Source organism: Xiphophorus maculatus, chromosome 18 (genome assembly GCF_002775205.1).
Source record: "Xiphophorus maculatus strain JP 163 A chromosome 18, X_maculatus-5.0-male, whole genome shotgun sequence".
In the NCBI taxonomy this organism is placed as follows: domain Eukaryota; kingdom Metazoa; phylum Chordata; class Actinopteri; order Cyprinodontiformes; family Poeciliidae; genus Xiphophorus; species Xiphophorus maculatus.
In genome coordinates, this window is record NC_036460.1 from 20,865,745 (window position 1) to 20,885,251 (window position 19,507).

Genomic DNA, 19,507 nt, shown 5'->3' on the forward strand with positions numbered 1-19,507 from the left:
AAATACTTTTCCATTCTGACAACTACTTTCTTGCAAAACCTTGACAAATAATAACAACAGTAAAAAAATTCATCATTCATCCATGCAGCTCCAGAGAACTGAACTCTCCAGAACCGATGGACACCGGCAAGCCCGCAGATAAGACAACCAACAAGAAGTAAGAAGAACATCTAATCATATTAGTAAAGCTAATCCTAAAATATTGATCTAATGTTTGATTTTTATATCTCCAGCTTGTTTGGTAAAAAGAAGACATCTGAAGGTCATGCCATACCAGGAAAGATAGTGGAAAAAGACAAACCCCCTGCAGCTGGAGAAGCAGGGTCTTTTCCGGCAGCTTCACCGCCCAATGAGGATGGCAGCAGTGCAGACTCTGGCTTGGATGGCAAACCCAAAAAGGGCATCATCTTTGAAATCTACAGCGAAGACGGCTTCCACATTCGCTGTGAGAGCATCGAAGGTCAGCCACCAGAACATGCTACGCATGTAAATTAGCTTTGATTGACTTAGGAGTTAAGAGCAGGCACAAACAACACCGTGTGTGTGATAATTGCAAACAAATAGAGTTTTATATATATGGGTATTGATATCTAAAAAACGGCTACAACTGTAATAAAATTTCCATTAAAAATGATGTGGGAAATGTTGCTTTTCCAGTTTCCATGTGTTAATACTTTGTTCTACAGAGGCCTGGAAGTCCCTGACTGATAAGGTGAAGGAAGCTCGCTCCAATGCACAACTCAGAGAGCTTTCCTTTGAAGGTAACAGACGTCCCTGACAACTCAGAAATAACCAGAAAGTTCCAGACAGAAATTCCCTACATGTCAAGAGTGAAAGGCTGTTGTCTCACTCGGAGCTCCTTCCCGGCGTCACCCGCAGGTGTGAACGGACTCAGGATGCTGGGGGTCGTCCACGAAGCGGTGGTCTTCTTGCTGGAGCAGCTGTACGGATCCAGGCACTGTCGGAGCTACCGGTTCCGCTTCCACAAGCCGGAGGACACGGACGAGCCCCCGCTGAACCCCCACGGCTCGGCGCGCGCAGAAATCCATCACAGGTTAGAGCGAGGACTTTGAACCGTTTGGGTATGAATTAAGGTTAAAACGACTCATGGTAATGAATTGATTATTATAATAATTATCATCATCTAATTTACTTCTCGATTAATTGTTAACTGGAGTGTGCAGACTCTATGAAAAGTAATTTGCTGAAAGAACAACGTATTCAGAGCAGAACTAAAACTGTTCAGAAAATATCTAAATGTTCATTTAAGATAAACACCTTTTGTCTGTAAATCTGTTCTATCCAGAACTCCTCACAGTTTTAACTTCAACTGGTTCAACTTTTGTTAACCAAGGTGATTAAGAGCTTTTTTAAAATCAAATTTTTATTTAATCAAAAAACAAAAATCACCTCAGTTGCTGATGATAGAAGTATTTTTTCAGCATCCTTTGCTAAAAGCTCAAACATACACAAAAGAAATGTTGCTGATTTTTAGACAATAAAAATTATTTTATTATTTAAAAAAGAAATGTATTATTTGTTTATTAGCATTTTTATGGGGTTTTAAATATTGTAAAAAAAATAAGCTTAAATAGTTAAATTAAAAATCTGTAGAATGTGTCATTTTTTTTTTTTATCCGAATAAATAATTTTTAGTTGCAGCATCAGAATGAAATGTATTGGCCGTTCAGAAACCCCCTTTCTGCAGAGATTCTAGCTATTTAAAGTGGAGATTTTAATCCTGTGGTTTAGAGGCATTGTGAACTTTTGCTCAGGTGTGTAAATGTCAAAAGGAGCCTGAAGTAAATCAGAAGCTGTCCCACTCCAACCGTTGCTTCAACACTTTTCCACAGTTGACTCAACATACTCTTTATACTCTGCATGCTGTCTGTCTCACTAATGCTTCAATCCTGCGTTGCTCTTTTCCCACCAGGAGGTCCGTATTTGACATGTTTAATTTCTTGGCTTCAAAACATCGACAGCCCCCCGAGTATCGGCCGCAGGAGGAAGATGAAGAGGAAGGGCAGCTCAGGACTGCAAGGTAAGTCACCGAAGTAATTTAGGTCTCGGCTTCATGGGTGTGGAATTGGGAATAAAGCTGCTTTTTACTTTGTCACTTCAGACGGGCCTCCATGGAGCTGCCGCTTGCTGCGAGGTTCAAACAGCTCAAAGGCACCTCTAAGGAAACGGTCGGCGTCTACAGGTTAGATAAATGCCATTAGCTGTTCATATTTAAACAAGGCTGGGAGAAGTCTGCAGGAGAGTTAAATAGTGACACCTAAATTGTTAGCAGCTTTCGTACAAATCATTGCTTTAGTGCTGTTGAGTCAGAGTTCATATATTTATAAGTCTTAATGTTAAAGGTAAAAAAAAAGATTGTTTTTAAAAAGATGATGAACAAAACATGAGGCTTTACATGAGTTATATCCCTCGATTGCTTTCACAAACTTAATGTGAAAAAAATGGGACCTTAGATGGAATTCCAACACAAAGTAGATCTTAGTTGTAAAACCAGGAATCTCTGCTGCTCCTCCAGAGTGTTGTAAGTCTTGGCTTACTCTAACATGTTGACTAACATTAATGTAATCCATTCAGTAAGATAACTTTAAGTCCAAATTAGATATAAAGCTAATGTTAGCTGAAATGCTACCATTGTCATGTTGGCTTACACTAGCATGTTAGCATCTTGGCTGCTACTCCTTGCCTGGCCTTTCTGTTTAGGCTGACTGGGCTTGCAGTTGTTCTGTACTTTTGCCGTTTTTAGATGATGAAATGAATAGTGCTAATCCAGATGCCCAGTAACTTGGACAAAAATCCAGTAAAATCCATTCAAGTGTGTGTTTACAACATGACATAATGCGAAAAGCCCCAAAAGGTAAAAGGACTTTTAAGTCACTGCTGCAAAACTTGAGTCTTCATGTTTCCCACTGCAGGTCGCCTATTCACGGTCGCGGTCTGTTTTGCAAGAAAACCATCGAGGCTGGGGAAATGGTGATCGAATACTCTGGAAACGTCATTCGGTCCGTGCTCACTGACAAGCGGGAGAAATACTACGATGGGAAGGTGAGGCCTCTGACAATTTTCCATTATTTTTGGGCAGACCGAACGTGCTAAACCAAGTCTTCTCTGCCCTCCGAAGGGAATCGGCTGCTACATGTTTCGCATCGACGAGTACGAGGTGGTGGACGCCACCGTGCACGGCAACGCCGCCCGCTTCATCAACCACTCCTGCGAGCCCAACTGCTACTCCCGGGTCATCGCCGTGGACGGCCAGAAGCACATCGTCATCTTCGCCTCGCGTCGCATCTGCTGCGGCGAGGAGCTCACCTACGACTACAAGTTCCCCATCGAGGACGCCAACAACAAGCTGCCCTGCAACTGCGGCGCCAAAAGGTGCCGCAAGTTCCTCAACTGACGGCTCCCATCTGAACGACTCGCTTCCTGCCGGTTTACAGTTTTAAGCTACAAAAATGACACCAGCGGCTGCTACGGGCCGCGGCGCGTCTGCAGGAAGGGCCATATGTAGAAACCCAAACATATTGTGCCTCCTTTTGTCTAATTTATATTCGGCATTGAAAGTTTCACCTGGAAAGGTGAGTAACGAGACGTGACATTGCAATATATTTCCTTTTATTTATATTTGGATGATAGTTATCCCTTCATATTTTTTTATTTTCTACATCGGCCAATCCTTTTTTAGAAACATATTATGATCTACTAATGTGAACTTTAAAGGAAAGGATACATTAAAAAAAATTTCAAAGAACTTGGATCCATTTTACACCAAAGTGCAATTTGTTGAAGGGACTTGAAACAGTGATATTTTATTTTATTGGAGGTTAAATTAGGACTCTGTTTTGTTTATTTCAGTGTTGTCAATGCATATCTCCTTGTCTCAGTGTGCCCTGATGCCTTCAGAGCTGAAACCTTCCCCTATAGAGTGTTTATTTGACCCTGTAAATAGGCGCAGCCTGGTGGGAACTGTGCAGCATGAAACACTAGTGGGAGCAGGAAGAGGAAAAGTAGCAGGAACAGGAAAAACAAAAATAAAGACATCAGGGAGGGGAGAAAAGTTTAGTTCGTAAGAGAACCGTTTACTTTTTACCGTTGCTGTAAAGGGTGTCCTCAGATTCAACCTCAGCTGATTGGTTAAAAGTGAATCTGAGACGATTGGATCAAGCCTCTGGCCCGAGGGAGCGAGGCAGCTAGAGATTCTGGTGGACTGACGGCCATGGGGACCAGGGAAACCTACTGATGTGCTTGAATAGACGTACTTAAAATGATTTTCTTTGTTACTTTTGGAGGAGCTTCATCCGAATGACGCCGGAGCACGCAGACGGACGTGTTTCAGGTCTGCGAACGCTGTTGTTGTTGTTATCAGATTGTCTTTGGTAGTTGTGTAAGCTGGGACGTCCCAAAACCACAGCAGCAAGAGAACCAAACGCCATCCTGTTAAATTGAATTTTCATGCAGCTCTCCCCCCATTTCTTCTCGGGCCTGTTGTGATAACCATTATTATGGGGGAAAAAAATGTTTTTTGTTTTTGTTTTTTTATTTGTTGTTTATCTGTCTTTTTACTACAGACAGGAAAATACCATGCTTGCTTTTGGAAAGAAAACAAAACAATGTAAATAATGTATATTTTTTTACAAAAAAAGAAAAAAAGATTAAAAGCACTCACTAGTGAATAGCACTTAATGATGGTATTTATATTTTTAAAAATTCATATTTATTTTGTTGCCATTTTTGTAGGAAATAGAGGTTTACAAACACTAATGCTTGGTCGATATGTTTTGTATTCCACTGCTTTTTCAAAGTTTATGTTTGTTTTTGTTTTTCTTTTGTTTTGTTTTATTCTAAATTTGGAGCCTGAATGTTTTTCTTTGATTCCAAAGACTGACACTGGTCTGTGGCTTGGTTCCTGTTTAGTTCAGTCCACCAGTAGCTCTTTATCTACGACAGGCCGTTTGGCCACAGCTGATGTTTATTTCATCTTTATTGTTTTTAGAGATTTTTTTTTTCTTTCTTTCTTAAATGTCCCAGTTGTAGCTACTGGTCTGGCCGTCATGCGAACTATAATTATGCACTTGAGAGAGTTTAGATTGTGGATCTATAGCAGATATCTCCTCTCTCCAGCCTTATCGTCTCCACACCGCGTCGATCCGAGAGTCGAGTCCGCTCACAGGCTGCTGCTGCTGCTGCTGCTGCTGCTGCTATTATCATCGAATCCGTTCTGTGATCAGCCAGGACGTCGACTGGCTTACCGCTAATTGGAAACAAACAAATAAGCTACCCATGTTTGTAAAATAAAAATTAAAAATTGTGCTTTGCAAAAGTTTTCATACATATTTCCATATTTTATCAACCACAAAGTTTGTATTTTGGGGGGGGATTTTATGTGATTGACCAGCAGAAAATAGTAGATAAAAGTGAAGTTAACAGTTTGCCAAATTACTTTCAGCTTTCCGTCTGTCGTTTGGTGTCTGTCTCTACCAGCTTTGCACAAGAGACGGGCATTTTTACCCATTCTTCCCAGCAAAATAACTCATAACTCATGATGCAGCCACTGCCATGTCTCATTTTAGAGATGGTGCGTTTAAGGTTTTTCTGACGTTTTGTGTCAGTTTTATTCCGCTGCATGATTTTTGATTAATTGCAAGCAAGACGTGTTCAGGCTTTCTGTCAACATGGATTTCTTCTTGCCCACTCTATTAAAAATGAATTAGTGAAGTGCAGGATTTCCAGTTGTCCTGTTGATGAATTACTTCCTCCAGAGTTACTTTGAGTGTCTTGGCTGCTTCTGCCATTCAGGCTCTCTATGCAAGATGGTGGTAGGTTTGTAGTTGTGTCCTGCTGACCCGGTTACGTCTGGAGGTATTTGGTGGCTCTAGATTTGTAAAAAGTTTCTTTCCACTTTAACTATGAATGACCTTTTGTTGGCCTGTTGCATAAAATCCCAATGAAATACGATGAAGTTTGTGGTTGTTGTTTGATAAAATATGAAAAAGTGAACACTTTAGCAAGACACTGTAAGTCCCTCTGCAGACTTGGTCTATGATGAAGAGGTGCCTTTATTTTAACTCTTATCAGCAGCATTCGTCATATCTCCATTGAGCCAGTTAAAGAAAAACAAAAAAGAATTCATAGCTCACCAGCATTCAGGAAACATGTTTATCATTTGGTTTCCTTTGTTTCCGCCCCCCTTTCTCCTCTTTTGTTTCCACAACCCTTCATGTCCCAGAGCAAATATTTAAAAGGCAGGATCAACTGAAGCCAGAGTCCATGTTTTGTATCCCTTCGTGTCATCTTTACGCCGTTTGCGCTGACTTTGTTGCGACCTGTTGCAGCTACTGCTCCGTTATTCTGGTGAACTGAAATTAAAATACAAACCACGGACGGTTTGCACTTGAGCTGTGAAACAGGCACTGAATACTCATAGGAAGAATAATAATAATAAAAAACTCAGCTCTTTCTCCAGACAGAATGCAACTCAAAAGTGCTGAAACCACAAGCACAGAACATGAAGCCAGAGTTTGCGTGAAACAGGCTCTGGTCGGGCGTTTCTTGTTTTGAAGCTCCAGAGAAGTGCACTTGATTCTTTCTGCTCAACAAAAAACAAAAAAGCGAAGTTCAGGGACCGCATCGGCGGCCCTCTCCTTCCCGATAAGTCTCCTGTGGCGCCACCGCTGGGCTCGCTGGGTTCTGCTGCTAAGGTCAACAATGAATGTATGTTCTTCCTCCACATCACCAGACCCGTGATGGTGTTGATACTTGGTCAGCTGCGTGTTTTTTTTTTTCTTCTTGTTTTTGTTTTTTTGTTTTGTTTTCTCTCTTTTGTAGAGATGGAAGACCTTAAATGGATTCAGCGGTTTTGGTTCTTGCTGGTTTAGCTCAAACTGTTTTTCCGCCAGTACCGGCTATAAAGAAGAAACATGGTTACTGATGCTAAGGGCTTTCTCTTCAAACAAGCTCCATCTTCAGGATCAGAGTGTTCCGTAGAACAGAGTCGAGGTTCTTTTGACGTTATCAGCAGCATATATACAATAAGGAAACATCTTCTGTCGTCTCCTTGGACATTTTACCACGCCACACCAGTGGCCCTTCTCCGTCATTATCTGTAATTATAGTATAAATACTCAACAGTATATGGAAACATGCATAGTACTTTCTTGTTCTTGTATCTATACAAATATATGGAATGGACAGACAAACTTAGTTACAGTAGCAAAACAGCGGATTTATAACGGTTAATAGCAACGTTCCCGTGTACTCTATAATGGTTTTGTGTTACAGTACTATCAGATAAAACTAACGTGCATCATTCTTTTATGTATATTGATATCCAGTACCAGTTTTGCTGTGCCTGTGAGCGAATCCTTCACCAGCAAGGAGCGCTGCAGTTTCTTTCTTTTGTCGTTTTTGTTTCTTTTCTTTCTGTTTTGTTTTCTGGAACGAAATGGGTTTCATGTGATGAGAAATGTAACTGTGTTAATGTGGTTGTGAACTTCTTGAGGTCAGACGTTTGGGTTTATTTTTCTGGTTGTTGTAGAGAATGTTTTTTTTTTTTTCTTTTTCTCAGATTTCGTTTAACAGGGACGTTTCAGACGACTTACTTGATGTGGTAAAATTCAGAGTTTGGTTTATGGAAACCAGAGGTTTAAAGAAACCACCATAATGGCTTCTTTTTTAATTTTTCACTTTAGACTGCTTTCATGTCTCCCTCTCTTATCTCTTTCTGTCCTCCGAAGCTTTTTGGTTGTTCTTATGATGTACTGTTTTATAGAAAGTGAAAATGCTGACATTGAGAACCTTTAATTTATTTATTTACCACAGCATCCATGTGGAACCGCTCTTTTTCAATTCAAAGTTCTGGAGAGGTCGTAGGAGTACTTAACCTGTATGTGTAATTTTGTTGTGTATAGACAGCTTAAGATGGGATGTAGTGTCAAAAAAAAAGGCGGGGTGGGGTTACAGTAGGATGTGGACAAAGAGGGATCATGAATGAGCCAGTTTTTTTTTGCCTTGAGAATACCTTTGTCTTACACCAACATCCTCCTGCTTTCTGTAAAAAACAAAAAGAAAACAAAAAAACTTCTTATGGCATTCATTTATTCTCCCATTCAACAGTGTTCTACACATCAGTGAAATGAAGGAAAACCACCACCGTGAAAAATAAACCACAAACTACTTGGTTGAATGTATAATTAGGTAACAAAGTTGTACATAATGTAAAAAAAAGTTTCTAATCATGTTTATTTTCTATGCACTTTTTTTATTTAAGTGATAGTTTAAATAATAAACATGTCGCCTTTACTCTTTTCTGTCTCCTGTTTTTCCTTGAAGCACAAATCTGACACAGTTCTTATTTATGTCTGGGTTTCTGCCTGGACTTTAAGCTTCCGATGAAGTTTCAGAATCTAGAAAACAGGATTTCTACACGGTCATGGAAAGTAAGCAGCAGACTCGGAAAATGTAGAAATATACACAGCTTACTATACACCGTGTTCCAAATTATTATCCAACTTGGATTTAAGTGTCATAAAGATAAAAATTTTTGCTGTGCTATTAAATTTATAGATGGTATTGTGTGTCAGGGCTCTTTGAATCACTATAATTAATTTCAGAGAGCTGGGTTGATTAGTTTCCATGCAGTGTTGTAAAACATAAAACTTAAGGTTTTTACAGTCTTTGAAAGTTCCTATGTTGTTTCTGATTATTTTGATCCTACACGGTTTTGAAAAGTGTCGGCTGTCGTCAACCGTACCTCACTACCAGAACCAGCTCTCCATTCAAAGGGTCTGGAGCTCCTGAGCCTGTTCCAGGAAGGTCAACAAGGGGTCACACACTCAGCCACACCCGTCAGCGGCAGTTTCTCCTCTTATGCAACTTGCACTTGGAATTGGGCTGAAATAGTTTTAGAAACCTGAACTATTAGACTTCATTCTTTATCAAAACAACTAATAAAAAAACTTCCTATACTTTTGCTGAGCACATAAACGCTCTGAGGCACCTGAAGTTTTACCACCTGCTGTTCATTTTTGCTCAGGGTTTCCAAACCTCAAAACAGCAGAGTACCTCCTCACTGATTGCATTGAAATATGATCTTTTAATTAACACTAACTGTTGGATCTCAGTTAATTGGACAGAACAGTCAGTTTTGTTTCCAGTTATTTCTGGAGAGCAAAGTCCATTCGCTGTCTTGAAAAATGTATGAAACAGGGTTCTATGCTTTCTGGAAAAGTCTATAGACTGGGTTTCTATTGAGTTTTGAACAGTGGACAATATAGCTCTTGTGCAGTCTTCATTAATATAAGTAACAAAATTCCTGAAGTCTTGAAAAATTTCGAACAAAAAATGGAAAACAGGGTCTACGCTTTCCTAAAAGAGTCTAGAAAATAGATTTCCTCCGTGTTACTGAAATGTTCCTTTGTAGTCTTGAACAACCTGGAAAACTATGGAATTTGTTTCCATACGTCTCCCAGAGAATGGAATAAAGTTCCTGTGTTAAGCCTTTGTTAATTTTTCTTAAATCATTTAAAGTGATATATTTATTTAGAGGTAAAATACTCAAAACGTGACCAAGAAATGTTTGGAAAAGAGAAGGTCTGTGAAATGAACAAAAAAAAAATAAATAGAAGTGTGTGCAGTGCAAACCCAGCACTGATGTGTCATTGCCCACTGAAAGCGACTTTAAGCCGTCTCGTTTGGCTAAATTGTTCAAATTAGCTGAAACCCCTCTGCTCAGCAGGTTTGCACATACTTCCAGGAAATGACTGTGGCAGAGCCTGAAAGTGGTGAGTCTGGTGACTCTAATTAAATCCATGTCCTAACTTCAGCTCCACCTCAGAAACGAGTTTCTGCTGGTGTAAACAGAGCTGCCAGCCCATTAAACTACAGTTTCACTGTCAAAACGTTAAGCAAACCCATGTGTTTCACTTCTTTGCTCTCAGGCATGTCACAACACAAGCGTTTTATTTAGACACCAACAGGCATGCAAATAGTTTCTAATATAATTTCCTAATTTAAATGTGTTTGACTAGCCGCATTAACCAGCCAGTTAAACACCGCCATCCCCTTAACGGATTTGGTGAAACGGTTCCTCACGTTGCAGACACGTGACCCGGATGACGCGCGAAATTCAAATGGAGGTCCGGAAGTGGATTTCTCCTGTTCCAAAATGGACCACAAGGAGTACGCCAATGCCCTAAATAGGCTGAGACAGACAAGGCATCTTGAAGAAATTCACGTATATTTAGGATATGATCCGTATTATCTCTGTAAAAACGACTTCTCTTATAATTTTGAGGATTTACCAGGTGAGGGGATCCACATAACTAACTGTCTGGTGATGCAGAGTTCATATTATACGAAGAGCCAGAAGAAAGTTTTCTAAAGCCTGGAGAATACAATTATTTAGTTTCAAGTTGGGTCAACCATTTAGGATCAAAAGAAGCATTAAATGGCTGTCGACTTGTTTATGCCTGGTGAGTAGTGAGTAGTGATTACTATTTTAAGTAATTAGTCTATGATAATAATGCTATTGCTAACAACAAACTAACCCATGTTATTTCTATGAGCTTGGATCTCCTGGTAAATAATTTATTTGGCTAATCTAAACCCAAATTCATGCTGGAGTTGTATTGAGTCGTTGTAGGACGCTGGATTCAGGACCAATGTAGGCCAACCATTAGCAGGGATCTACAGAAAAACACGTTACAGAAAAATCTGTGACCCATCATTTTGTTTGACTGCAGGGGGCGGCAGCGTGCAAATACTGGGTAAGTACTGGTACAGCTGGGATTGTAAGATTCACTGCTCCTATATTACCATCGCTTTGACAGAGAAAATATGTTACTTTGTAGTTGAGGCTGGACAATGACCATCCCATCGAATCCCTGTGTGCTGTCATTAAAATATGGAAACCAACTGTGGCCATTTAATAAATCGGCAACTGATTAAGAAATGGATCGCACTGGTCACAGATTATTCTGGCCAAAATAATCTGTGACCTTACTGTACAGGCCTGTAAATAATGTCAGAGTTTAAAACAACTATTTTTCAGAGCTCTACCACCTCATCACTACAATCTCTGTGTATTTATAGTAATATTTAACCCTCAAATAGCTAAAATCAAACTGGTCACAGATTATTCTGGCCAGAATAATCTGTGGTCACAGATTTTTCTGTAACACGTGTTAAACTCAAGCGGGAACCATCCTGGTCAGGTGCTCAAACCAGTTTAACTCTTGAAAAGCAGCAGCTCTACTCTGAGTTTCCTGCGGAGGGCAGAGCTTCACCTTTTCACTAAGTCCAGCATCAACATGGAGGACGCTTGTTTCCATCCTTGTCATTCTCATGACTGTAGAGGTGAGAGTGAAAACATAGACGAACCTTTAATCTATTCTTTCTTTCTCCAAAATAATGATGTAGAGATTATTTAAAGAGATTATTTATTTAAACCAGTGGAAGGCTTCTACAGACTCCAGTCACTTTCTTTAAAGTCTAATAATTTGCTTTGACTACAAAGTGAAGAAAACAGAGAATGACATACATGCATTCTTTAATTTCTACCCTGGAGTATGCTTTCCTTTACAGTTTTTTGTTTTTTGTGTTGCTTTTTTCCACTCTTAAATGCTTTAAATTGTAATATCAGACAAAAAAATAACCAGAGTACCATACCTTACCAACTTTATTTGTAAAACGTTTTAAAATAGTGACAGCTGAACAAAGAGCTGCACATTAGTTAGAAACTATAAAAATACAAAATAACAATCATGCATAAACAAGGCATGGGAACAATTAATGATTAAACACAATAGGGGTGGTATTGTGATGCATTTTCCAGACAATGGCCTCCTATGAAACATGACCACTTCAACTACTTACATGGAAGTTTGGCTTTTTGACAGTAAAGTATACAGAAATTAAAAACGGCTTGAAAATCCAAAACAAACTGTATTGTGTCTTTTGGGTTTTTCAAATAAATTAACCACAGATAAGAGTTTTGTTGCTACTTATTAAAAGCCACCAAAAACATCTGTTACTAAAAACAAAAATGTTCAGTTCTGAAAGTGAAAAAAAAAAAGTTTTCTTCCACACAAACTTAAACAAACACGCCTAACTGCTGACTCCCCTCTGTTTTCTTTATCTCGGTATTTGTAATCTTATGCTCCGCAGCGTCTCCAGATTTGGCTCAAGTCTGGTGCTTTTTGGAGTTGGAGCTGGATGATAGGAGCAAAGCGATGTTTTTATTGGCCTGCGAACCGAAACCAGTTAAAAGTTCAGCTTCATCCACAGGAAGATATTAGAAACTCTCTCTTTATCAACGTAACGCCACCTCCGAAGGATTACAGGGAGAAAAGAGGATTACGGTTCGAGTACTGCAAGAGGGGAAGATGGGTTTTAGTTCGGGTGATGCTATCTGCCTCAAACAAATTGCTTAGGAGAGAGAGGAGAGTCAGTATGTCTCTTTCACTCGTTCTCTGTGAAAGGCCTGTTTTCTAATATGAAACTCTGAGGACATCTGCAGCAAAGCATTGTGGGAACATTTGCTTAGACCACAACAAAGTGGTCTAAGCTTTGTGATCAAGTGATCTTGACCACAAACTATCTGTGGTCAAGATCTGAAGAGTTTCTCCATCGCCCATCATGCAACATCTCAGAAATTCCTCTATTTATTGCCCTCCATTCTCCCTAACTCCTCCCTTCGTATTCATTTTATCTCCTTTTCGGGTTTTTGTTTACAGATGTGAAAGTTTCTCCCATATTATTACAGCCACAAACCTTAATGTAGTATTAGGGAGATTTTATTTGATAGATTAACAGATATTTGAAAAACCACGATTTTCATCCAAAAAAGTCTGACAACTGATTGTGTCTAAGCCATGTGTGGCAGAAAATTATGACTCCTTGAACACACCATCGCCATGCCGAAGCATGGCAGTGGCAGCAGCATGATGGTGGAAGTTCACCAGCGTTCATGGGAGGAGAGATGGATGGAGCCAAGTTTGGGGAAATCCTGAAAGAAAAGGTTTGAGACTCGGGGCTGAAGTTCACCTAGCAGCAACTTACAGTACAAGCAGAGCGACGAGCAAGCGAATTAGATCAGATGGGAATCTGTCACAGACAATTTGAATCCAATATGGCAGAGCTTGAGCCTTTTTACATATAAAAATAGGTAAAAGTTTATTTTTGAGACATCTAAGGCGGTTTAGAGGGAAAATAATATGTGATTCTACAACGTATTCGCTCCGTATTTACTTGTACAAAGGAATTTGGTCTGTCACATAAAATCTACTAAAGCCTGTGTCTGTATTGCGCCAACATGTGAAGAGGAATGAATACTTTTGCAAGGCGCTGTATTTCTCATGTGTTTGTGCTGGACATCACATATTTTCCTCCTTCTCCTCCCAGCCGAGGCTCCTCCTCTCCCACTGACTCCAGTTTTTCTAATTGGATATCATCACCATTTCTTTTCAGTTTTTCCCAGCCACACTCTCAGGTCTGGAGTCTGGAGGAGGACGTTTCCGTGTTTTTTTTTTCTCCCTCTTTATCACACATACACCAGCTGAAACAGCTGCCCCAAAGACTGCACTGCATCCTGGTAAGGTTGTGTTTCTTTCTTAAGCAGAACTTTAGAAACAAATGAAAAGTCGCGTCTTATGGTCGCTCAGCAGAGAGAATATGTCTAGATGTGTTTTGGGAAAAGACGTCTGACCTTCCACTGTAAACTGAATAAGAAGATATGTTAAACATTTGCGTACAGCGGCAACGTACATGTGGAAAACATCATTATGCTGCTCTGCCAAACTTTCTCTAATGGCTGTGGCTCTGAGGTTTTTGTTTTGCAATTAGATGTGCTTATTTGCTGATCTAAAACACAAATAACCCTAATTATGAGCCAGTGGGCCTCTGGTCACACACTCATAAGAGCCCACTCATGTCCAAACAAGAAGGAAGATAACCAGACACAGACTAGAAATGGTGATTCTTAGGGAAATCTAAATATGGTTGTAATTTACAAATGATTCTTGCAGGTATAGATTTAAAATTTTCAGTAGAATAGAATCAATTAGTTATCCTGGGTTACATCGACTTTGTTAGTATTTTGGTTAGTTCTCAGCTCCCAGTATGTGTAGCTGTAAAATATTTCTCTCTGTCTTTTGGGTCACTTCAGGTCAATTTGCCTCTATTTCCCTGTTTTGCACCAGTGGGCTTCCATTTCATCCCTTCTACCTCTATTTTGTGCCAGTAAACAAACCATTTTATACTCGTACCAACGTCAGTGTATTTTTCTTAAGAGTTAAATATTTAGATGGATTCTGGGTATAAATTAACTCAGGAATCTGGTATAATTAAATCTAATTGTATAGTATTTGAAACATGACAGATCATGACCCCTGAACAAACCAAACTAACTATGAGTGATGTCCTGCTGCTGGCATACGGTCTTTCTGTATGCAAGTCATATAAACTCATTTTCTCAGAGTAACCTATGATTAGATTACAGATAAATAAGTTGTCAAAGTGGCTACAAAGGTCCACTGAGCAGCTATGATGCACAGTCGGAGCAAAACTTCCCCAGGTAGTTGAGTCAAACCTTTCATAGCCTGAGATGCTAAAGAGGTGAAATTAGCTAGAAGTGACAGACCCCTACTTCTGGATAATTAGCACTCTTGGTGTCAGTTAGGAGTTATTATTCACTTTAAATAGGAATCCTTTTTTATTGTTTTTTGAATTTATTGGTAAAAATGCCACAGTCATTTTACATGTTTTTATTTGACCTTTAATTACCTCACAAATGCACAAAAACTGCCATGACAACACTAGACAAGATAGTTTATATACAGAAATATGACATCAACTGAGTCCAGTCATTCAGACAGATTCAACGTTAATTACCTTCATTCTTTTTGTAAAACAATAAAGTTCAGTTCATGTGGTGATGACGGATGGTTGATTGCTTCCAGTCTTACCTTTGCAGCAATCCCTCATAGTGAACATGCATATGGCGACAGTAGAAATAAAACATCTTACACAAACAGGCCCGTATGTTGTCGTTTTAGCCTCCATGTTCCACAAAAAGTTTCGCAATGTGCTTCTTCTCACTCAGCTCTTCGTAAACAAACACACTGTTTACTATTCTTCGATCGGTTTACACACACTGCATATGTTTTCCTCCCACATACACTGATCTATTCATGGACAGTGAGTATTTAAATTCCTTTCTCTATTATTTTGCTAATAAAAAAACAACACTTATAAGACAGCTGCTTTGACTCTGCAGTCTTTTCATCTGAGCTCCACTTGTGCCAGGAATGCTGACATGCAGTTCTTCGTCCCACCCTCATTTTTTCCCCACTGTTTCTCTCCTGTTTTTTTCTCCCTCTGCTTCTTTGTGTGCAGCTGTTTCTGGATGTAATACTCAACACTCAGCCGGTAAACATGGTGATAAAACAATAGTTTGGACTTTTCCTATGGTCAATAACATGGTCAATATCGTAGAAGCATTGGATATTTTTCACATTACATTGCATCATAGCCACAAACTTTGTTTTCCCTTTGTTTGGATCGCTTTGTGTGGACAGATCCACACAAAGCGGCGTGTAAATGTGAAGACACTGGAAAATGATGCATCATAGAAATGTGAAAAGTTTGATGTGAAGATGTATTCTGTCGCATTTTCTCTGAAGATCCCAAATAAAACCCACTGGTGGTCAGAGTTGATGGGAAAACCTTTTAGAGCAAAAACACAGATCAATCCAGGAAAAAAACTAAAACATTTAGACTCAATAAGAGACATAAAATTGGAGGACAGGTTCTCCTTCCAGCAGGATAACAACTTTAAATCTGCAGTCAAAGCTGCAACATGTGGTTTTACAGTAAATTAAACCACATACATCTGGTAGAACAGCACAGTCAAAATCCAGAACTAGGTCCAATCAAGGTATCAAAACTTGAAGAAAAACAAAATGACAATGTTCACAGATTCAATCTGACGTAGGTAGAGTTATTTCAGCCAGTAGAAACATACCCCAAAAGATTTGCATCTGCAATTGCAATGAAATGTGATTCTAAAAGGTATTGTCTCAACAAGGCAGAAAACTAATGCCCCACGCGCTTTCCAGAGTTTTATTTGTAATAAATGTTGAAAATAAGTTCCAATCTGCCTCATAATTATTCACTAGTTTGCTTTGGTCAGCCACACAAAACCCCAGTAAACTACATTAAAGCATGTGGCTGTAATGTGACAAAATATAAAACGCTGTAGAGTAAATGTTGTCATTAAGGGATTATTAAGAGATCACAACCCCAGAGGAGAAACATAAAAAGTCTCCAGGATATTTTATAGAGCAGGAGTGCCGACTCTGACGTCTCCCTGGCAGACTTTTTCTTTGTGGCTCTGCATTAGGCATTAAACATCCCAGAGAACATTCATTAAAAACATGTCTAGGGGGAATTGTTTAATAATTTTTACATTTTTGTCTTCTACATTTTTTTCTCGATCTTGTTTTAATGGCGACTTAATGAATACTTTATGTCTTCCTGTGCGGTGGTTCAGGAAATGAGAGCCAATAAAGACTTTTGATTTAAGGTCAAAGTGCCTGAAATGTTGACTGCTTTATTAGGAGATCCAATTATCTTGTAAAATGTTCTCTCTCTCTCTTCCCTGCTGTCATGAGGTTTAATCTGCAATCAAACGTTTACGGTGGCCTTGGGTTATTTTGTCTGTGGTCTTAACAACTGTACATCTGAGTTAATAGGCGTCACATGTGTGATTAAAGCCATAATGCTTCTCCCTTTCACTCTAGCCTCTAGGGTGCAATGACCTCACTCAGCCTGTTCCCCTTGTTATGCTCCATCATCGTCCTACAAGTCTGTTTTTCCAGCCAGCTGGAGGACAACAAGATCCCTCCCAGTCTGTGCACTGGTCATCCTGGCATCCCAGGCTCTCCTGGGAATCATGGCAATCCCGGTCAGCCAGGGAGAGACGGAAGAGATGGGAGGGATGCCGCTCTGGGAGAGAAAGGCGAGAAGGGGGACAGGGGATATCCAGGTACTCCTTTCCATTTATTACAGGGTTTTCCCCCATTTCTTAATTTTAATGGCACAAACTACAGTGTATTTCATCAGGACTTTATGAGATGAACCAGCGTAAAAAAATATTCCCATCTTTAAAGTAAAAATTTACTTTATTTTAAAAGTCAAAATACAAATCTACAGCGCACTTTTCTTATCATTATTTGTGAAAAGTGTTCAAAATTCACTAACCTGATCAGACACTGTTTTTGACAGAAATTATATTTCTATATGGCAAATAATTTGCCATCAGAAAACCAAAAGACCCAGCTGTGATGAAAAATATTCTGCTTATTCTGTGTAACTGAATCATTAATCAAAGGGGCGGTGTCCAAAATAACAGCAGCATGGCGTTTGTACATTGAGATCATTTACTCTATTAGACATGCGTCAGCGAGGCGGTCCTTGCTGTATATGGATGAAGGTTGTAGTTCATTCCTGTCTGAAAATCTCAATGTCATGGGTTTGTTCCAGACTTTGCTTAGAAGTATTAAATGTACTTTGAATTTGCAGTTAAAACAACATCAAGTATGTTTAAATGGAAACTAAAACCAGAAGAACCAGAGGAAAAAAAATAAAACCTAATGTGGAAACATTCAAAATAGTTTCCTATGAGCAACTAGACGGACGGACGGACGGACAAGCTGATAATTTATTGGACTACTTGGTGCAGTGTTCCCCTGTGCATTTCTGTATGTGGAAATGCATTTAGTTATAATGGTATTTAGCTGTATTTACTTCTTCAGACACACTGTTATAATTTTAAAATCCTTTAAAAAACTGTTAAAAGTTTTTGGTTGTAACATGACAAAATGTGAAACAATTAAAGTCGCCTGAATACTTTCTTAAAGCACTGTGTGGTGCTGATCATTTCTGTTAGCGTTCATTGTTCACATTAGTTTTTGTCTTCCTCTTCAGGTGAGACAGGAGTGCGAGGCCTGACTGGAGACAAAGGCTACCAAGGAGAGAAAGGGGAGAGGGGCCAGCCAGGAGAGTGCGCAGTGGCCCCTAAATCGGCTTTCAGTGCTAAACTGTCTCAGAGCCACACTTTACCCCTAAATGTTGGGGACGCAGTCCTCTTTGACACAGTACTCTTCAACGAACAGGGGGACTACAACACAGAGACTGGACGCTTCACCTGCAAAGTCCCTGGCGTCTACTACTTTGCTGTCCACGCCACTGTTTACCGCGCCAGCCTGCAGTTTGACCTGATGAAGAACGGACACGCCGTGGCATCCTACTTCCAGTTTTATGGTAACTGGCCCAAACCAGCGTCTCTGTCAGGCGGCTCCCTGCTTCACCTCATCCCTGGCGACCAGGTGTGGGTCCAAATGGCCCTGTCAGAGTACAATGGGTTTTACTGCAGCACCAAGACTGACAGCACCTTCACTGGCTTCCTGGTCTACTCAGACTGGAAAAACTCTGCAGTTTTTGCATGAGACGTGTGTAAAACACAAGCCACTCCCACAGTGGCAAACGAAAAACAACTTTATTTTTACTTTTCCACTTTTTGCTTTTTGTGGATGAGAAGTTCTGCTTGAAGAAAAATGAATTGGAAGTGAAGCGTCCTGTCTTATCGGCTGTATAAGCCGTATTTTACTTGAACTGTAAATAATGTACAGATGATGACATTTAATTTCACATATGTTCCCACACTGGCTTCTGGAAAGACTCCGGCCTTAAATTCAAATAGCTTTCATGCCATCACTGCACTGCATGTAATGAAACATTAATAAATCTGTAAACCACATAAAAGTCTCTCGACTGTCATAATTTTGCCCAGATTTTAGCAGCAAATGTTACAGAGGAGGTCAAATTATTTCCTGAGCCCATTTAATGCAACATGTGAGAACAGCAGGTAGTTTTTTTTAGGATTTCTGCATATTTTTATGTCCAAATTTAAACCTTTCCAACTCAAATCATGTTGAACTAAAGTCCAGATGGTTGGATGAATGTTACCTTTGATAATATAATGGTGCTATGTATATTCCCACCTCCAATTTTCCTTCATCTGCCTAAACAGACATATAAACTTGAGAGAAGTGTCATCGCTAATCCTTAGAGTTTAGTATAATGTCGATCCAATATTTGTGAAGAACAAGACTTTCCACAAGATACAGACAGGACATTTCTGACAAATGTTTCAAAAGCACATTTATGAGGTCAGACACTGATGTTGGACAGGTTGTTCTATTTCATTTCTGCTCTATTTAATCCCAAGTGTGTTCTGTTTTCTTCTCAGCTGTTAGGACACTCTCCATCAAGTCAGACAGTTTTCCCCCAGACTCCACTAATCTGTGGGGTTCCATTAGGCTCATTATCATTTTCTTTTCACATTCTTCCTTGAGTTGCCATTAATTTCTTTTTCTGACATCTTTTATCACATATGTCCAGATGACATCCAAATGTTTTTTTTTCTAACTGAACC

The 19,507-nt window shown here is 39.6% G+C and overlaps 2 protein-coding genes across 4 annotated transcripts in view; both read left to right on the forward strand.

The window, feature by feature from the left end:
• kmt2a (lysine methyltransferase 2A) overlaps positions 1-6,616 on the forward strand; it is a 40,954-nt gene extending 34,338 nt beyond the window's left edge. For all 3 annotated transcript variants that reach the window (XM_023351029.1, XM_023351030.1, XM_005801074.2), the window contains exons 27-34: positions 89-157; positions 234-460; positions 687-761; positions 880-1,054; positions 1,934-2,041; positions 2,123-2,203; positions 2,934-3,063; positions 3,140-6,616. In XM_023351029.1, the coding sequence (XP_023206797.1) occupies positions 89-157; positions 234-460; positions 687-761; positions 880-1,054; positions 1,934-2,041; positions 2,123-2,203; positions 2,934-3,063; positions 3,140-3,415 (1,141 nt within the window). In that variant the 3' untranslated portion in view covers positions 3,416-6,616. The remainder of the gene's footprint in view (positions 1-88; positions 158-233; positions 461-686; positions 762-879; positions 1,055-1,933; positions 2,042-2,122; positions 2,204-2,933; positions 3,064-3,139) is intronic.
• A 6,868-nt stretch (positions 6,617-13,484) lies between these two features.
• c1qtnf5 (C1q and TNF related 5) lies at positions 13,485-18,828 on the forward strand. The gene is made up of 3 exons (XM_005801051.2): positions 13,485-13,603; positions 16,812-17,056; positions 17,998-18,828. The coding sequence occupies exons 2-3, from the start codon at positions 16,825-16,827 to the stop codon at positions 18,516-18,518; spliced, it is 753 nt and encodes a 250-aa protein (XP_005801108.1). The 5' UTR covers positions 13,485-13,603; positions 16,812-16,824; the 3' UTR covers positions 18,519-18,828.
• Positions 18,829-19,507: the final 679 nt, after the last annotated feature.